The sequence below is a fragment of the Nicotiana tabacum genome, chromosome 8 (genome assembly GCF_000715075.1).
Source record: "Nicotiana tabacum cultivar K326 chromosome 8, ASM71507v2, whole genome shotgun sequence".
Classification (NCBI taxonomy): Eukaryota; Viridiplantae; Streptophyta; class Magnoliopsida; order Solanales; family Solanaceae; genus Nicotiana; species Nicotiana tabacum.
The window spans coordinates 148,214,362-148,232,585 of NC_134087.1; the positions used below are offsets into that span (position 1 = coordinate 148,214,362).

General features: G+C 36.7%; 1 protein-coding gene across 3 annotated transcripts in view; it reads right to left on the reverse strand.

The window, feature by feature from the left end:
- Positions 1-14,168, reverse strand: part of LOC107817952 (putative phosphoinositide phosphatase SAC9) — a 45,650-nt gene extending 31,482 nt beyond the window's left edge. For all 3 annotated transcript variants that reach the window (XM_075219761.1, XM_075219760.1, XM_075219759.1), the window contains exons 1-3: positions 14,039-14,168; positions 13,856-13,918; positions 9,712-10,310 (exon numbers count right to left, since the gene is read on the reverse strand). In XM_075219761.1, coding sequence (XP_075075862.1) covers positions 9,712-9,772 — 61 coding nt within the window. In that variant the 5' untranslated portion in view covers positions 9,773-10,310; positions 13,856-13,918; positions 14,039-14,168. The remainder of the gene's footprint in view (positions 1-9,711; positions 10,311-13,855; positions 13,919-14,038) is intronic.
- Positions 14,169-18,224: the final 4,056 nt, after the last annotated feature.

Genomic DNA, 18,224 nt, shown 5'->3' on the forward strand with positions numbered 1-18,224 from the left:
TTATAGTCCTACTACATAAGGGACTAGGATATATTCTACTCCTACTACACATGAGACTAGGATTATTTACACATAACTATCCAACACTCCCTCTCAAGCCGGTGCATACAAATCATATGTATTGAGCTTGAAAATATCTGCAAGCTGATCATTCGACTTCACTACGAGTCATGCCAAACTCCTGGATAACTGTGCTGAACTTACCAAACCAAACTCGAGGAGACTGCTCTAGACCATAAAGTTACCGGCGCAAGCGACATACAAGGCCACTAGACTCCCCCTGAGCAACAAAACCAAGTGGTTGCTGATAAACAGAAGTTGGCCAAAAAGTCGCCGTAGAAATTTGAAAATAATGAGACTAAGCCGAATTCCACACTATAAAATAGGTTCTAAGACACAACCAGAAAACAAACTATTCTGGAAATTACTGTTCACGCCGGAAAATCATTGTTTACGCTGGAAAAAGTGCATTGTTCACGCCGGAAAAATAAAAGTTGTTAAAATTTGATGTAATTTATATGGGTAGGCTCGAAATCACTGGACGAGTAAGTTGTCCTAAAGAAGTTTTGTCAAAAAAGTGGTTGGAATGCCTCACACGGGCCGGAAAAGTTACTGTAGCTCGCATGAAAATTTCGAAGTTCTCGAAATTTGTAGGAAATTGTACTGGTGGACTCAGAATCACCCCACGAAACAATTGTCCTACAGAAAGTTTTGGAAATTCTAGCAGGAAAGTGCTCCACGCACCGGCACGTGTCAGATGCGCTCGCCGAAACCCTAGTTCTGGTGGCGCGTGAGAGACTTTCTGCCGGAGCTATTGAGTGGGGTTTTGTCGCCTGACTTTTCCGAACAAGATGATAGTGTTGGTTTTCGCACAACGCTTACCGATGAGGAGATAACACAAATCGATCTTGATCGTCAACCGGAAAGACGCACGGCGACTGACTTTTCTGTTCCGATGGGACTGGAATTTCAGGGGTTTGGTCGCACAAGGGTTTCGGATCTGATGGTGGTACTAGTATAAGAACAGTACCATTGTAGCAGTGATGAACCCTAAGAACAAGACGAAGTTAGCGGAAAATTGCACGGCGATGAGATCTTTCTTCTTGGATGTCGCTGAAATGACGCACATCAATAATGTTCTCACTGAAGATGTGATACCATGTGAGAAAGCACGGAAAAAAATCCATTTATTAACAATGATGCAATGAGTCCTATATATAATATATATTCTACCCCTAGTATATAAGGAACAAGGACATATTCTACTCCTACTACATATAGGACTAGGATAATTTACACATAACTATCTAACAAATTACATGTATCGAGCTTGTTACATATATAACAATATGAGAACCAGTGAAGGACTTGGTGAACCAAAGTAGCTCACATGTTGCCATAGCTATGGCTCGATATTCTGCTTCTGCGCAAGATCGAGCAACTACATTTTGTTTCTTGCTTCTCCAACATACCAAATTTCCTCCTCCTAAAACACAATATGCAGATATGGAACGTCTATCAGAAGGTGATCTTGCCCAACCAGCATCAGTGTATCCAATAATATACTCGTAGCCTCGATCCTCGAATAGTAGTCCTTTGTTTGGAGCTGATTTTATATACCGAAGAATGCAAACAACTGCATCCCAATGACTATTGCAAGGAGAGTCTATAAACTGACTTACAGCACTCACAGGAAATGAAATGTCAGGTCACTGAGGTAATTCAATTTGCCAACCAGTCGCCAGATGCCTATATCTTGCAAGATCATTAAGTGGTTCCCTCTGTCCTGGTGGAAGCTTAGTATTCGGATCTGTAGGAGTGTCAACAGGTCTGCAACCATCATTCTTGTCTTATCAAGAATGTCTAAAGCATATTTTCTTTATGAAATAACAATACCTGAGCTAGACTGAACGATCTCAATACCTAGAAAGTACTTCAATCTGCCTAGATTCTTAGTCTGGAAGTCTTCAGATTAGTAACTGAATAACTGAGATGATGTGATCTCACTACGAGTCATGCTAAACTCCTGAATAACTGAGTTGAACTTACCAAACCAGGCTCGAGGAGATTGTTTCAAACCATAGAATGGCTTGCGTAATCGACATACAAGACCATTAGACCCTCCCTAGCAACAAAACCAGGTGGTTGCTCCATATAAATTTCATCCTCAAGATCAGCATGGAGAAAGGGCGTTCTTAATGTCCAATTGATAAAGAGGCCAATGACGAACAGCCGTCATGGACAGAAAAAGGCAAACATATGCTACTTTAGCCATAGGAGAGAAATGTTACTATAATCAAGCCCAAATATTTGAGTATATCCTTTTGCAACCAGACGAGCCTTAAGCTGATCAACCTGGCCATCTGGGCCGACTTTGACCGCATAAACCCAATGACAACCAACAATAGTCTTACCTGAAGGAAGAGGAACAAGCTCTCATGTACCACTCGCATGTAAAGCAGACATCTCGCCAATCATAGCATGTCGCCATCCTGGATGAGATAGTGCCTCACCTATAGACTTAGGAATGGAAACAGTGGACAAAGATGATATAAATCATAATGTGGTGATGACAAACGATTATAACTTAAAACATCATAATGGGGATTAGGATTAGTGTAGATCGTACACCTTTCCGAAGTGTAATTGGTGGACTAGGAAGAGACAAGTCCACAGTGGGTGCAAAAGTTAATGCAGGACGTGAATCATCTTGGCCTGATGCTGGCGGGGACGACGATGATAAGTCAAGAGAGGTGGCCTTGTGGCGGGAGATGTAGGAGGAGCAGTAATAGACTTCTCAAAAGTCGGTATAGGTAGGAGTGGCTATGGTGGTGTTGGGTGGCTACGGATGTGGATGTAGGAGGAGGGACAATATATTCCTCACAATTAGGTATAGGTAAGACCTCAGATATATCATATCAGGATGATAAGATGAAGTAAAGTAAGGTTGAGACTCAAAAAATGTGTCACCGGCTGACATAAGATATGTACAAAAATCAGATGAATAGCAATGATACCCCTTTATGAACCCGAAAATAACCAACGAAGACACGCTTGAGAGCACGAGGAGCTAACTTATCTTTTTCAGGAGCCAAGTTATGAAGAAAATATGTACTCCCAAAAACATGACGAAGAGAGTATAAGGGTAACTTAGGGAATAATACTGAATGTGAAATTTGATTTTGGATGGACGATAAAGGCATCCGATTAATTAAGTAACAAACTGTAAGGCATCTTATCAGGATGAAGGCATCTTATCAGGATGATAAGATGAAGTAAAGTAAGGTTGGGACTCAAAAAATGTGTCACCGGCTGACATAAGATATGTACGAAGATCAGATGAGTAGCAATGATACCCCTTTATGAACCCGAAAATAACCAACGAAGACACACTTGAGAGCACGAGGAGCTAACTTATCTTTTTCAGGAGCCAATTTATGAAGAAAATATGTACTCCCAAAAACACGAGGAAGAGAGTATAAGGGTAACTTAGGGAATAATACTGAATGTGAAATTTGATTTTGGATGGACAATGAAGGCATCTAATTAATTAAGTAACAAACTGTAAGAATTGTATCGCCCCAAAACACAACGGAATATGGGACTGAATGAGAAGTATGCGAGGCTGCGAGCAGTTTCAATGAGATGCCTACTCTCTCTCTGCTACCCCATTCTTTGAGGAGTATATGGACAGCATATTTGATGGATAATTCCGTGAGAAGTCATAAATGGTTGAAACTGAGAGGGTAAGTATCGTAAGACATTATCACTACGAAAAGTGCAAATATAAACACCAAATTGAGTTTTTATTTCAGCACAAAAACCCTGAATATAGAAATAACTCAGAACGTTAGGAAAATTCAAGTACGTCTTAAGTAATCATCAATGAAACTAACAAAATAACGAAATCCTAAGGTTGAACTAACTCTACTGGGACCCATTTATCAGAATGAACTAAAGCAAAAACAGACTCTCAGCACTACGTGAAAATGTGGCTCGAATATATTTCCTAAGTTGATATGACTCCCAATCTAATATAGACAAACTAGACATTTGTAACTGGACATGTTATGGAGGGATCGTGGGAATTAAGGTAGTAAAGGTCTTGTGATTCACGCCTTGTGCCAATCGTCTGCCCCATATTGCAGTCCTGCATACTAAAAGAATCATCAATGAAATATATACCACAATGAAGGGCACAAGTCAAACGACTAACAGATGGACTACCAAGGACATAAAGAACAGAATATAAAGTGATAGAGGACAGGGGATTAGCTTGTCCAACTCCTTTTGCTTTTGTTTGGACTCCATTAGCTAAAGTAACATTGGGAAGAGACTGTGAATAAACAATATTTGACAAAAGTCACCTATTACCAGAAATATGATCAGAGACACCTGAGTCCATGATAAGTTGGTATTTTTCCCAACTTCTTTTATGCCTTTAATAAAGTTTTGCCCCAGTTGATGTATTAATGGACTAATTATGTTTTGAATGTTATAATTGCAGGTCGTGGAGTTGGGTGAGAATTAATAAAATTGAAAATCATCAAATACCTGCAACTACAAGAAAAACATCAAATTCAGTCCAAAACTAAAGAAGCAAAAGTCTATCCTGCGTGGGCCACGTAAGTCACCCACGCAGTTGGAGAGCTTGGAGGCTGAAAGTTTAAGTTCTGGAAGTGGCCACGCATCCTGCGTGGGCCACGCTACCTGGCCACGCAAGACCCGACGAGGATAATTTTGTCCATCTGTTCAGAAGACTATAAATAGTACTTTTTTGGTCTTTTTTTATAACTTCTGACAGAGAGGAATATTGTACGAGCGGCTGTGAGTTTTCCTCAGGGTTGACAAATGGCATCACGGTTTCTCAATCTTCTTTTCTATTAGTATCAATGACAGGATTAAAGGATAATTTGATTATTTCTTCTATTGTCATGTCTAGCTAAATTCATTAGCTAGGGTTATGAATCTGGAATGGTGTTATGACTATGGGTTATTAATATAGATTTGTCTTTGATTAAATATTGTGTTATCTAATTGCTCCATGCTTTCTTGTATGATTTGGTGGTTGCAAACACTAGATTAACGCCCATCACACTTAGTTCTAACTTGGAAAAGTGGAACTGAGTTTAGGTATAAAGCAATTAGCAAAGAATTGGGTAGATTAAGGAATTAATCTCATCTCAATTGATAGAATCAAACTAGGAATGAGGAGATTCTTACTTGGGCATTAACAATTGTATTGCATAGAGCTCTAAATAGTCTGGAAAGACATTTGTGAGTAAAAACCCCTTAGCGTTGGAAAATACTAAGTTGGTATTATTGATATTGTTGTCATAATACATGTTTGATTGATTGGAATCGAATACATCTATACCCATAGCATAGCATACACGAAGGAGGAGCAACCCTAGTGCTTTCTCTCATTGGTTACTGCTTTCTAATTATTTTCACATTCTAAGTGTTTGATTAAACTTCAAAGTCATAACTTTTAGAAGTAATTGCAGAAAATCAATCTTTTATTTGAAGATTACTTTAAGTTCATTGAATTCACCAACTCTTTGACATTCTAGCACACACCATACTCCTCGTGGGATCGACCCAACCTTGTTGGGTTTATTATTGCGATCGACCGTAATACTTTCAATTTGAGAGTAGGATTGGACGTGACCCGTCCATGATTCATGGTCCAAGAGTAGTAGACTAGAAAACACAAGCAAAGAAATTACCAACAACAGAAGTATCAATCTGAGTGACAGAGGCTACTTGTGGAAGTATCTGCTTAGTTGCTCGATGCTGAAGGAATTCATTATACTCCCCCTTCAAATAAAGAAAATCCATGTTACCTACCGTCCCGGTCTGAGCAATATGAGCATTTCTAGGTGGTCGGCCATGCAAAGAGTAACACACCTCGAGTGTGTCCAAGCTTATTACAATAAGAACACTTAGGTCGAGATCTTCCAAAGCGACCTCCTCCTCGTCTATTCTCCATAGTTTGAGATGCCCGATTTTCCACAGTCTGGGATGCGAGATCTGTGATGTTGTGTGACTGGGTGCTACCGCAAGGCGAAGTAATTGAGAGAATAATTCATCAACTATAGGGACAGTCAGACTAGCCAAAATCTAGTTGCATAACGAATCAAGATCATTAGGAAGTCCAACGAGGGTAAGAACTATGAAAATTTCGTCGCTGCTCTTGTTGCTTTTCAACACTAGCAAAAACCGGCATCAACATCTCAGATTCCTCCATGACTGCATGTACTCGTCCCAAGTAGGCATATCTAATTCCTGTTTCTTTAAATTTGTCATCTGTGATATCACATCATAGAAACGAGATATGTCATTAGTGTATAAAGTGCGAGACTTTTTCCAAATTAAGTAACATGTCTGAAATGGACGAAACAAGGGCATTAACTTGGAATCAATATATCGCCACAAGATACTACATAACTGAGCATCGATCTTCTCCCAAAGCACTTTGGTCTTTTCATCTCCCTCACTAGCCTTTTTGGTTAAATGATCTTGAACACCTTGACCTTTACATCATAACTCAACAGACGAAGCCCACGCTAAGTAGTTTGAACTTTCCCTTAAAGGTTCCGAAGTAATCATAACACTTGGACTTCCAGAACCCGTACTTTTAGAACCAAAAACATCAAATCCCAAAGACATCGTTGGGATGAAGAGGGATCCAGCAGATTATCACCAAATAAAGGAAAGAATCAACTATAACTCGTTGAAATAGGCGAAGGACACACAGTAGTTGCCGGAAAATATATCTTTTGCCGAAAAAATAAAAAGTTCGATGAAACTGTTGACACCTGAGTGGGTAGGCTTGGATTGAAGAGATGAAGCAGAAAGAATCGCCGGAATCTGCAAAAACAGTCGCCTAAGTTCCCAAAAAATCACTGGAAAATAAAAAACTTGTCAAATTTTGGTGAAACTTTGATGGGTAGGCTCAGAAAAACCTCGCGAACAAGTTGTCCGAAAAAAGTTCTCCGAAATTTGGCGGAAATGACCACATGCGACGGCACGTGAGTCGGACCTCCACCGGAAAAAACTCTGCTAACGGCACATGAGAGCGCGTAGCACACTTTGTGCTGGAGAAATTTTTGGGGTTTGGTCGCCGGAGGCTGCCGATGGAAAATAACTTTCTTGTGGACAACCCTGATTTGCTGGAAAAAAAGACTAGTTAACTGAATTGTTTTCTTCCCGAAGTTGCTGAAATTTATGCACAACGATAAATCTCTCACGATTGCTCTAATATCATGTGAGAAAGCACGGGAGAAAAATATATTATTGATGTGTTTAAACTATAATATAAGGACCCTATTTATAACAATACACAATACATACATTATTCCTATTCCATGTGGGACTATACTTATTCACATGAACTAACTCTAACAGTAACGGTGACCATTGTACAAAAGACCAACATGATCGCCAAGAGGAGTCTATCCATGAAAGAATTAGATAATATTTCTATTCAAGCAAGAAAAAACAAATTTGACGCATAGTTTCATAACTTTATGCCTTCAACTTGTCAAAGGTCAACACAGGGCACATATCTTACTAATGAGCCAACTGCAGCATACCCTAACTTTTAAAGCTTGGACCAGAAGAGCTTAAGGACATCAGACATATCAGCTGGTGGGGAGCTTTTTATAAGATCATCTTCAAGTTGTTGACACAGAGACTAAGAGGTTATGCTAAAGTTAGCTTCTGACACACATTTGCCCATTATTTTTTATTTTTTATTTTTTTGATAAAGTACATTTGCCCTTTATTAAAGAAGGCAGATCATTGATGTGATTCTCATTGCCAAAAAATGTTTAGACTCAAGGAAAAGACAAAGGGGGGCTGGCTTGTTTTGCAAATTGGTCATTGAAAAAGCTTTTGACCATGTAAATTGGATCTACCTACTCAATATGCTGACAGAGATGTGGCTCGGTGAGAAATAGATCAAATGGATAAGTTTCTGCATCTCCATTGTCATATTTTCCATCATTATGAATGGAACTCCCAGAAGATTTTCGTTCCTTCTCGCAGGGGGTTGAGACAAGGGGACCTTCTATCCCCTTTCCTATTTGTTCTGGTCATGGAAGGGCTTAGCAAAATGTTATGCAAAACTAGGGATCTTAACTTGGATCAAGGGTTTCTCAGTGAATGCAAGGAATCTTCAAAGAATTGAAGTTATGCACCTTTTCTATGCAAATGACACCTTAATCCGTTGTGGAGCTGAGGAAAACCAATTAAGGAATCTAAGAGTCATTTTGCTGATTTTTGAGGCAGTGTAGCAGCCAAAAATCAACATTGAGAAAAGGTTTTACGTATCCCGTGAACGAGATGCAAGATCTTGTGATTAATTTTGGAGGCTAGATAGGGCCTAGGGGAACTTCCAACAACATATTTGGGGATGCCTTTGGGGACCCGACATAAAGCCAAAGAAATATGGCAAGGAGTCATCACAAAGTTTGAAAGAAATTGGATATATGGAAAAGGCTATATCTCTCACTTGGAGTTAGAGTGGTCCTAATTAACAGTGTACTTGATTCTCTTCCAACCAATCTAATGTACGTTTCTCCAATACCCTCTAAGGTGAGGAAAACATTGGATAAATCAAAAGAGACTTCTTATGGGATGGCGACAAAGAGAAAGGAACTTCCACTTGATTAAATGGGACAAAGTGTTGCTGGAAAAGAAAGTAGGTGGTCTTGGGATCAAAAATTTGAAGAACTAAAACAACTCATTGTGGTAGAATGGCTATGGAGATATGGAAAAGAAGAAGGTTACCCATGGAGGAATTCGATTTAAATGCAAGTATGGGGATCGCAAGGCTTGGTGTACCGACTCTGTGAACTCGCCTCATCGTTTCGGCCTCTAGAAGCATAATAGTCTCTGGCTACAATTTAAGGCTAACATTGCAATCAAATTAGGTGATGGAACGAAGATACTTTTTTGCATTGATGAATTGTTAGGTCAATCCCCCCTAAACAGTACTTTCCCTGATCATTATTAGTTTATTTTGGATACTGAGAAGTCAGTTTATCATTGCTAGCACAATGAAATTGGAGCCTCAACTTTAGAAGGTAATGCTTTAACTGGGAGATTCAAAGATTGGCCAAACTGTTGCACGACATCGACAAAGTGCTTTAATAACAAGCTGAGTTAAGTGGAACTGTAGCTCCTAATCACATATTTAGACCTCAAAAGTTTTAAAAAGAAACACACACAAACACACACATAAGAGAGAGAGGGAGACAGAAGCTTGTTCTTGGACATTAAACAAGCCAAGCCAAAAAGCTTAGTTTGCTTAAATTGAGCTCGACAGCAAGCTCAAGTTTGGTTGCTTTAATAGACAAACAAGCTAAAAGTCAAGCTTAATGAGCCGCTCACTCTTTAATCACGTGCAAAAATTCATCTATACCCTACCTATGAATAGTAACATATAACTCTGATGCATAAATACTTGTTTGCAGCTTCATAACAGCTGTTCAGTAGGAAGCACAGAATGCAGTAAAGTAGACAAACTTGCACAAAGGGCAGTGATTTAGAATGACAAAGTACAGCAAAATTGATCATAAGCCATTATTTTGTTTTTCCTTTTTTTCCCTTGCATCACACACATAGAAGTGGAACTTATTGCAAGTGTCGAATGCCACACCAAAAAAAGTACAGTATCTAAGGGTACCAAGTACGAAGTAAAACCTGCAGAAGAACGACACAATGCTCTGGAAGTCCAATCTTTCTGAAGGGCACTGAAAACCATTTATTCCACACAAATTCATCATCAGGATTCTGCAAGGGCATACGACTTGGAAAAGGTCTAGTAATGTCCCTCGATTCACAAAAATAATGCTTGCCATCAATGTCAAGCTCTGTCACTTCTTGAACATTCTTTAATTCACCTTTGCCCAGTGGCTGAGGGTTTTGAAGTGAAATCTTGATCCATTGGCTCTCAGTTACTGTATATACACATCCACCCCCAGGCAAATTTGGAATGCTGGCTGACAACTTTGTCGCAACAAGAAGTAAACCAAAGCTCCCAAGGGCAGTATATCCTAGCACAGCCCTGGCATAGGTTATACTCTTGCACAGCCATTTTGAACCATTCGTCACATAATCTAAGGCTTCACTTTGAGAATTGAAAACATCATATCCTGTCTTTTCATTGTAGCGAAGATTTCCAGTTGTGGGATCAACATAGATCACCTGAGTGTCAGTCCTTGAAGACAAACTAACAACAATATATACTTCACTAGATTCCAGTGTAACAACAACAACAGATGTATCCCGCGGATGTCCAGCTGAAGTGAGTAAGAAATAAAATGAGTGAACAGACCAGAAAAATAGAACACACTATTCAATTAGAAAAAATATGTAAGAGACAAAAGAAGCTATACAGCTGAACATGTTCACTCTTTCTAGCAAGCAAAGGTGAAAAAGTGGATGGTTTTATCGCCCTAGCATTGTAGCTCATGAATCATGATAGCTGTATCTATCAAACGGAGCAAAACAAAATGAGACACCCAAAAATTGTTCCTTCAAAAAGCACTAGATAGTCAACTTTTCAGAGCTCCCAGTGGATTCAACCTCCAAAAGGCACTTTTAAGTAGTAAATGAAGTTGAAAAGGCAAGATGCATGGAATTGAATACCCTGGTCAAAAGTTCACATGAACATATTGATTGGTGACGGAAAAAGACTTGCATGCTCAAATAAAACAACAATTACTACTATGCCTAAATCTCTAAGTAGTTGGTGTCGGCTACCTGAATTCTCTATTGAAATCACACTATTTTGGCTGTTTCATTCCACTACACAATAACTTTGCCTCTTTTAATGACAAATTAGGGACTTTTGGGAGCTAGGAATTCCCTGTATGCCACTCCTATCCCTACACTATCATACATGCTAGTTTATACATGTATGGATATTCTCCACCAATGGTATCAACAAGGAGCTTCATTGTTTTATGACACAGGATCATAGCTCTGAGGGCAGTTTTTTTTCCTTTGACAAAGTAATAAAATTTTATTGATGAAGTAATAAAATTTTATTGATGAAGGGTGTGAAACACCTGTGTAGAAGTAGTACACCAAAAAATATATAGCCTTATGGTTTTCCACAAAAGCCACCCAATCTTCTACACAAATAGGAATCTCATAGATGCATCAAAAAGTGATAAGGGTTAAGAGGCTACTCATCAATCATACATGATTTTCACATAAAATGCACATAAGAACACAATTTCCAATAATTACCACAATAAACCTACAGTATAATAGCAATGCAGCTAAATTTTTAATAGAGCTACCATTTTTAGCAAAGAACTACCACACAGCAAAATAATCAAAAAAAAAAAGTGTCAAAAATGCCTCTAACCTATTGGATTTAGCTTAAGTTTATCCTCCATACACCTATTGAACCGTAAAAGCCCCTAATGATAATTTTGGACTAAAACTACCCCTAATATTAACATTTGCCTAACCTTCCATTTTACACCCCCTCTTCCTCTTCCACAGCGCAAAAAAACCCAGACATCCTTAGCTTCCATTTTCCTTCTTCTGCAAATTCACTAGACCTATCCCATTCTTGATTAACAATATGACCCATTTACTTTTCCTGCAAGGTAATGGTTGCATTGGCACTCTTCCAAGCATCAACCTACAATGCCTTGTAAATTTCAGTGCCTCAAACAATCATCTCAATGGGTCCATACTAGGTATTCTGTCAGTATTCCCTGCTAGCTTCATCTCTTTCTGATAATATTTATTGTGGCGGTCCATTGCCACCTTGTATTCATTTTTTCCTTCACCCTCACCTTCATCTTCACCAAAATATGTTCATAAGAAATCCAAAAAGCTCTATGCAGCAGCCATTGTTGCAATATCAATTGGCTCAATGCTTGGGCTTCTCATATTTTTTTTTTTTTTTTGAGAAGGTAACATATTTATATATTAATAAAAAGACTTCACTAAAAAGGTGAAGTCACCCATATTTACAAGGAAAATGCCCAGAAAGAAAAATAAACATTAAATATCCTTGGTCATCTCACAAGGAATCTAGAACATCAAAAATGGATTCATGATCCTCCAACAACTTTCCTTTACACCAAAAATAGAAAAGCGCCAAACATTTCATCTTTATCTTCTGGATGTTACTGGACTTGTCTTCAAAACATCTTTGGTTTCTCTCTTCCCAAATTGTCCACCATATGCATGTCGAAACAATTCTCCATCTCTCTTTATAACTAGTAATGTTGCCCTCTTTATTCCAGCAATTTAGAACATCATTAATTTTTTCTGACATTGCTCATGAAATTCCCCGTAAGCTGACGAAGATTCTCCATATTTGTACAGTGAATTTACAATGCAAAAAAAGATGGCTAATTGTCTCTGTCTTCTCTCCACATAAGTAACATCTAGAGCACAGGTGGAATCCTCTTTTGATTAAGTTGTCTTGTGTTAGTACTGCTTCTTTTGCCAATAACCATGTAAAGCAAGCAACCTTGTGTGGAATTTTTACTTTCCATATCATCTTCCATGGCCAACAACCAACCCGATTGTTTGACAAGTTGAATTCCTTGTAAGCAGATCTAACAGAAAACTTCCCTGCCTATTCTTTTGCCATACGATAAGATCTTAATTAGAATTGATACCACGAAATAGCTCCAAAGTATTGTAAAAGTCAGTTACTTTTTCAATCTCCTAATCATTTAGCAATCTTCTGAATGTAAGGTTCCATCCCTGATTCGTCCATGCCTCATGTAATGTTACTTGTTGTTGATTCAAAGAATATATGTCAGGAAAGAGATCCTTCAATGGTCCTTGACCTAGCCAATTGTCATCCCACAGTGAAATCTTCCTACCATTTCCTACCTTGAACTTGGATTTGTTAATCAGTTTTGGCCACAGATTCCTGATTGATTTCCACAAGCTGACACCGTATGGGTTTCTCACTGATTTGGTTGTCCATTTTCCTTCCATTCCATATTTCTCCGTAACAACCTTCGTCCACAATGATTGTTCATCTGCTGCAAGTTGTCCATTTTCCTTGGGCTTCTCATATTGTTGTTGATTCTTTACCTTCGTATACTGGAAAGAGTACTCATATAGCATCAATTATCGATACATGCCGACGTTGTCAAGGCTCTGCCAGGCGCCTGCTTTAGAATGGAGACGATTGGCATCCTGCGAGCCTCTACGAGGTGAATGAAATTAAAGTTACTTACCGGGAATTTGGCTTAGCTATACCAATCCCGGCGCCACCTCTATGACGTAGGAATCTTCCATCATCGAGAATTTCATTGTGATCCACGACGCTCCGCCAATTTTGCAGCTAGGGCTCTCTACAATCTCAAGTTAAGCATGGGCTCCCTTTCCAATAAATTGAAGTTCTGAGTCTAATTGATACGTACTTAGAGACAATTTCTGCTGATCCAGAGTCTAATTTGTGAGCTTCCTGATAACCTAAGGAGTCTTAAAAGCTTGTTAATCTGGACCTTTTGTTAAAAACTTGTGTTACTCAGTGAGTTCAACTACTGATGTACATATTGAGTTGTACAACAACTCGTTTACCGGTGAGTTTCCGGCGAAAAGAAGTTTAAAGATGACAGCAGCTGTGGTTTTTTGGGTTCCGGTTTGGTCGGTTTAAGAGACTACTCCTCAATCATTCAGGAATTTCACATAAAATTCACATAAGAATACAATTCCCAATATTTACCACAACAAACCAACAGAAAAATAGCAGTGCAGCTAAATGCTTAATAGAGTTACCATTATTAGCAAAGAATTTCCAAACAACTAAGCGAGAAAACAGGTACTAGTTTAATATCCAGACTTCAAATCTTACCAGATGAATCCATGCCGTGATAAATAAATAGTTTATGTACTCATGAGCATTACAACTTTGAATCTGACAAGATAAATGGAATGAGAAGTGTTAGAAAATTACCGAAAGAGGAAAAGTAATATTTTGTGTCCTATAGGAAAAATCATCTTTGCTAGATAAAAAGGGAAAGTTCATCTTATTCACCTGAATTCACATTATCATCACTTCATCAACATCCTCAGAAAAAAATTGCACCTTTCTGCCACAATTCTGATATTATTTACTGCTTTCGAATCTGCAAAAGAAGTATACAGGTCTGACAGTTCTATTCCATACGTTCCCAATCAATGAATGAAATTGAACTACAGAAACAACATCACTTTTTTTTTCTCCTACACACAAACAAAACCAGCATAAATCCTAATCGTAACAAGATCTTTAATTATTCTTTCCACTCAAACAAACAAAGAAAGTTCCTTCAAATATACCCTTGAAAACCTTCAAAAGCTATATTATATGGGTTTGTTAATATGGATCCTCTAAAACCTACCTAAAAACTAAGTCCAAGCTAAGCTTCGTGATAACTCATTACCAAGGTGAAAAATATTATATTTTGGAAAAAGAAAAGTCTCCAAGCTGAATAATTGAAACTTACGGGGAAAAAAGAATAATTGAAACTTAATTTCAGCAATTAAGAAAGGACTTCAGAATGGGTCTAATGAAACTAATAATCCATTCATTTCCCAATCAAGCAAAACAAGATTATTCGATAAAACCCTCTAAGATTCAGAATTCGCTGATCACTTTAAGTATAAACAAGTAAAAAGGAAATCAATGTATACGACTCAAATGCCCAAAAGATCAAAACTATTCATGATTCAAGCCAAGATGCAAATTGGATATGACAATTAAATCAGAACAGATCAGAATATGTGGGAGTTGGGCGATACCAAGTATCAGAACGAAATGTAACTCACCGGAGAGATATAAGGGGAAGCTTACTGCAGAGAGAGAGGAGACGAACAAGTGCTTTGGGGGGGAGGCTAATGTGAAGTAGGGCGCGCGGCAGTGAATCAGAAGAAAGGGGACACAACTTTCTTTTTGTTTCTATTCTCGTTAACAGACGTTATAGTAATTGTCTTTGATATTTCGGAAAAGGGCCAGAACTACCCGAACTATAGGCTTAGGGTCAAATATACTCGGTCATCTATTTTAATAAGGAGAAGCAAATTCATGATATTATGCCAAGTGTCAAAACAAAATATCGATATGTGTCATGTTTTAGGACAAAACTCCAATAAATTTCGAGATTCAAAAAAATAAAAAGAAAAAAAATACAAATACAAAATTTAAATAATTAACCAATTCAGTTATTCAACATCATGGTGTCTCACGTATTTATGTTAAAATATTACACAAAAAATACATTTTTTGGCAGTTAATTATGTCAAGTGTCAAAACAAAATATCGACACGTGTTATGTTTTAGGACAAAACTCCAAGAAATTTGGAGATTCAAAAAAATAAAAAGGAAAAAAAATACAAATACAAAATTTAAATAATTAACCAATTCAATTATTCAACATCATGGGGTCTCACGTCTTTATGTTAAAATATTACACACAAAACACATTTTTTGGCAGTTAATTTATATTATTTATTAAACCTGAAAATTTTAAAAAATAACATAGAAAAGATGTTCGTAAAATTTTTTAAACCTTCGGTAGTTAATAGAACATGGAATCCCACAACTTTTGCAATTAACTAAGGGATACGTTTTTTTTTTCTTTCTTTAAGTTTGAAAAGAAAATTGATTTTAGATTATTATTTATAAATTGCATATTTAGATATCACTTTCCCTAAACTTTCTCCGCAAAACCTAAAATTGTCGCTCAACTATCTAACTCACCACATCCACTTTTATTATATTCGCTAACTATCTACAAATACTCAAACTCAAGAAGTTGGCATAGAAATTTGACATCCATCAACTTTAATTTTGGTTGTGATATCAACTTCCTTCAAGCATCCCATGATATCTTCTAACCACCGACCCTTCTTCGCATAATTCTCAAATATATGATCATTGTCTTGAGACAATGGATAGAAGAGATAATGAGTGTAGCAGATTTTCAGAAAATATGAATATCATTGTTCGGATTAATATTTCCCCATCAATGTGTTTGTTTGATGAAGTTATTACATGTAGATCTTTCATATCTGTGATAGGTTGTAAAAGGTGATGGATTTTAGTTTATTGAGAAATTGATTTTAGGATACGTATTGTAGTAGTGCTGGAGCCAAGCATATGAGGATTCCAATTGTTGGAACTAAATTTGGTATTGAGGTGTAGCTAATTGATTAATATGTATTGTGGTAGTTTGCTAATTGTTGATTTAAATAATTATTTACGGGATTGTAGTCATTTCCTATATTTAGATTTGATATATGGCAAGTGGGTTTGGAGAATCAACTAGCAGGACACCCTCAAGTCCTTCTTGCTCCACTAACAATGGTAATTGTAACGATGCTGGCAACTTCGAGTGCAATATTTGCTTTCATTAAGCGCAGAACCCGATTGTTACTCTCTACGGCAATAATGGAGGTAATATATTAACGCTTTACTACATATTTGTACTCCTTAATGATTGTTGCTCCTTTTAAGTTATGTACTTATCGTGTTTAATGACATATTTTTTCATCCGCATGTGGCTGCTATTCGTAATCTAATGTACTAGGGAGTAGCCCATGTGTCTTAGTTGGGTACCAGCATAGCATCACATGCCAAATGCAAAACTTTGAATTATAGGATGCCTCACATGATTTGACTGAATATTGTGGAGTCATGGTAATTTCGTGACATGCTTTTCATTCAGATTTTTTTGAGCCATCGACTTATGAGATATCTAAAAAAGAAATATTGGTAATTTGTAATTTAATCAATAAGCAATATTTCTTAGTTACACATTTTTTTTGCAGAAATTTTTTTTCTACCACAGTGGGAAGTAAACTGCCTCATGACCCTCGAATGCTGACTAATCCGCCTCTTCTTCGGAATAGAGTGAATACAAATATCATTCTCATATTTTAGGTATACTTTTATCATGCCTTGAATATTTTTCTCCTTATCTGTATAAAAAAAAAATAGGAACTAGGTGCCATCCATATAGTAGAAATTGTGCTGCTTCTTAAAAAAAAGAATAATGAATAAATTAAAACAAGTAGCTTGAAATTATAAGTTGGATATACATATGTTTAGGTATTCATTTTGCTGTTTAGAAATCACATTCATAGTCAATAACAAACAATGCAAAAATTATTGTGATTTTTTTGGATTAGCCACTGTGATGTAAAATAAGTATTCTGCAGAAGTATTGTTGCGGAAGAAAGGATTTTACTAATGTTTAGATATCATGCCTATAATATGGAAATTTATTTTTAGCTACAAAAAATATAGGTTATTATGTTTCACTATGAAGTATTGGTGGGAGCCTATATATTCATGTTTAGAGACCCCGATTGTTGTATATATATATATATATATATATATATATATATATATATATATATATATATATATATATATATATATATATATATATATATATATATATATATATATATGCATTCTAAATGTTTATTTGAACAGAGTAAATCTACTTTATACTCATTATGATGCTTGCAACCTTTAGGAAAAATATTCTGTTTAACTTATGAAATTTGGAGTTCATCATTATAAGCCTAGCTTTCAGCTTTATACAATTAAGTGTTAAAATAAATGATGAATTTTTTTGTTAGTACAGTAACTTTAAAATATTTGTTAGAAGGATATGAAAATTATGCTAGAAGTAAAGTGTTGAAAATATATTTGGACTTATCTAAGCTCTAAAAGCTTTGCCCCTATTAAAAATCGATGTGTTTATATATAAATCACATTCATTTTGCTAAGTCAAAAGCTAAGCTTCAATAGTGTTCAGTTGTAATGGTAAGTGCAGTACTTTGAAGCTTTGAATAATATTGGAAAATATGACAAATGAGGCAAAAAAAAAATTATTTACTTTACTTTTTGTTTATACTTAGTTTTAGTGGCTTAAAAATTTCATATTTTAGAGAAAGTACTTCTATCGAGGATAATGAAAAATAATAGGGGTAAAGCTTATTTTTCATTAAAAAAGCAGTTGGGAGTATTTTTTTAGTAGTTACACTTTTTTTTCATGTAGGTTACATTATTTTATACATATTTTCTCTACTGACTATTTCTCACTTTGTGGTATTAATAGTACTTGATGCTATTCTATTGAGAGATTGTGATTGGGTGAGACTCGCATGACAAGTTTGAATGGGCAATAAGAGGATGATGGAGTTGAGCTACTATTTTGTTGATCCTCTCA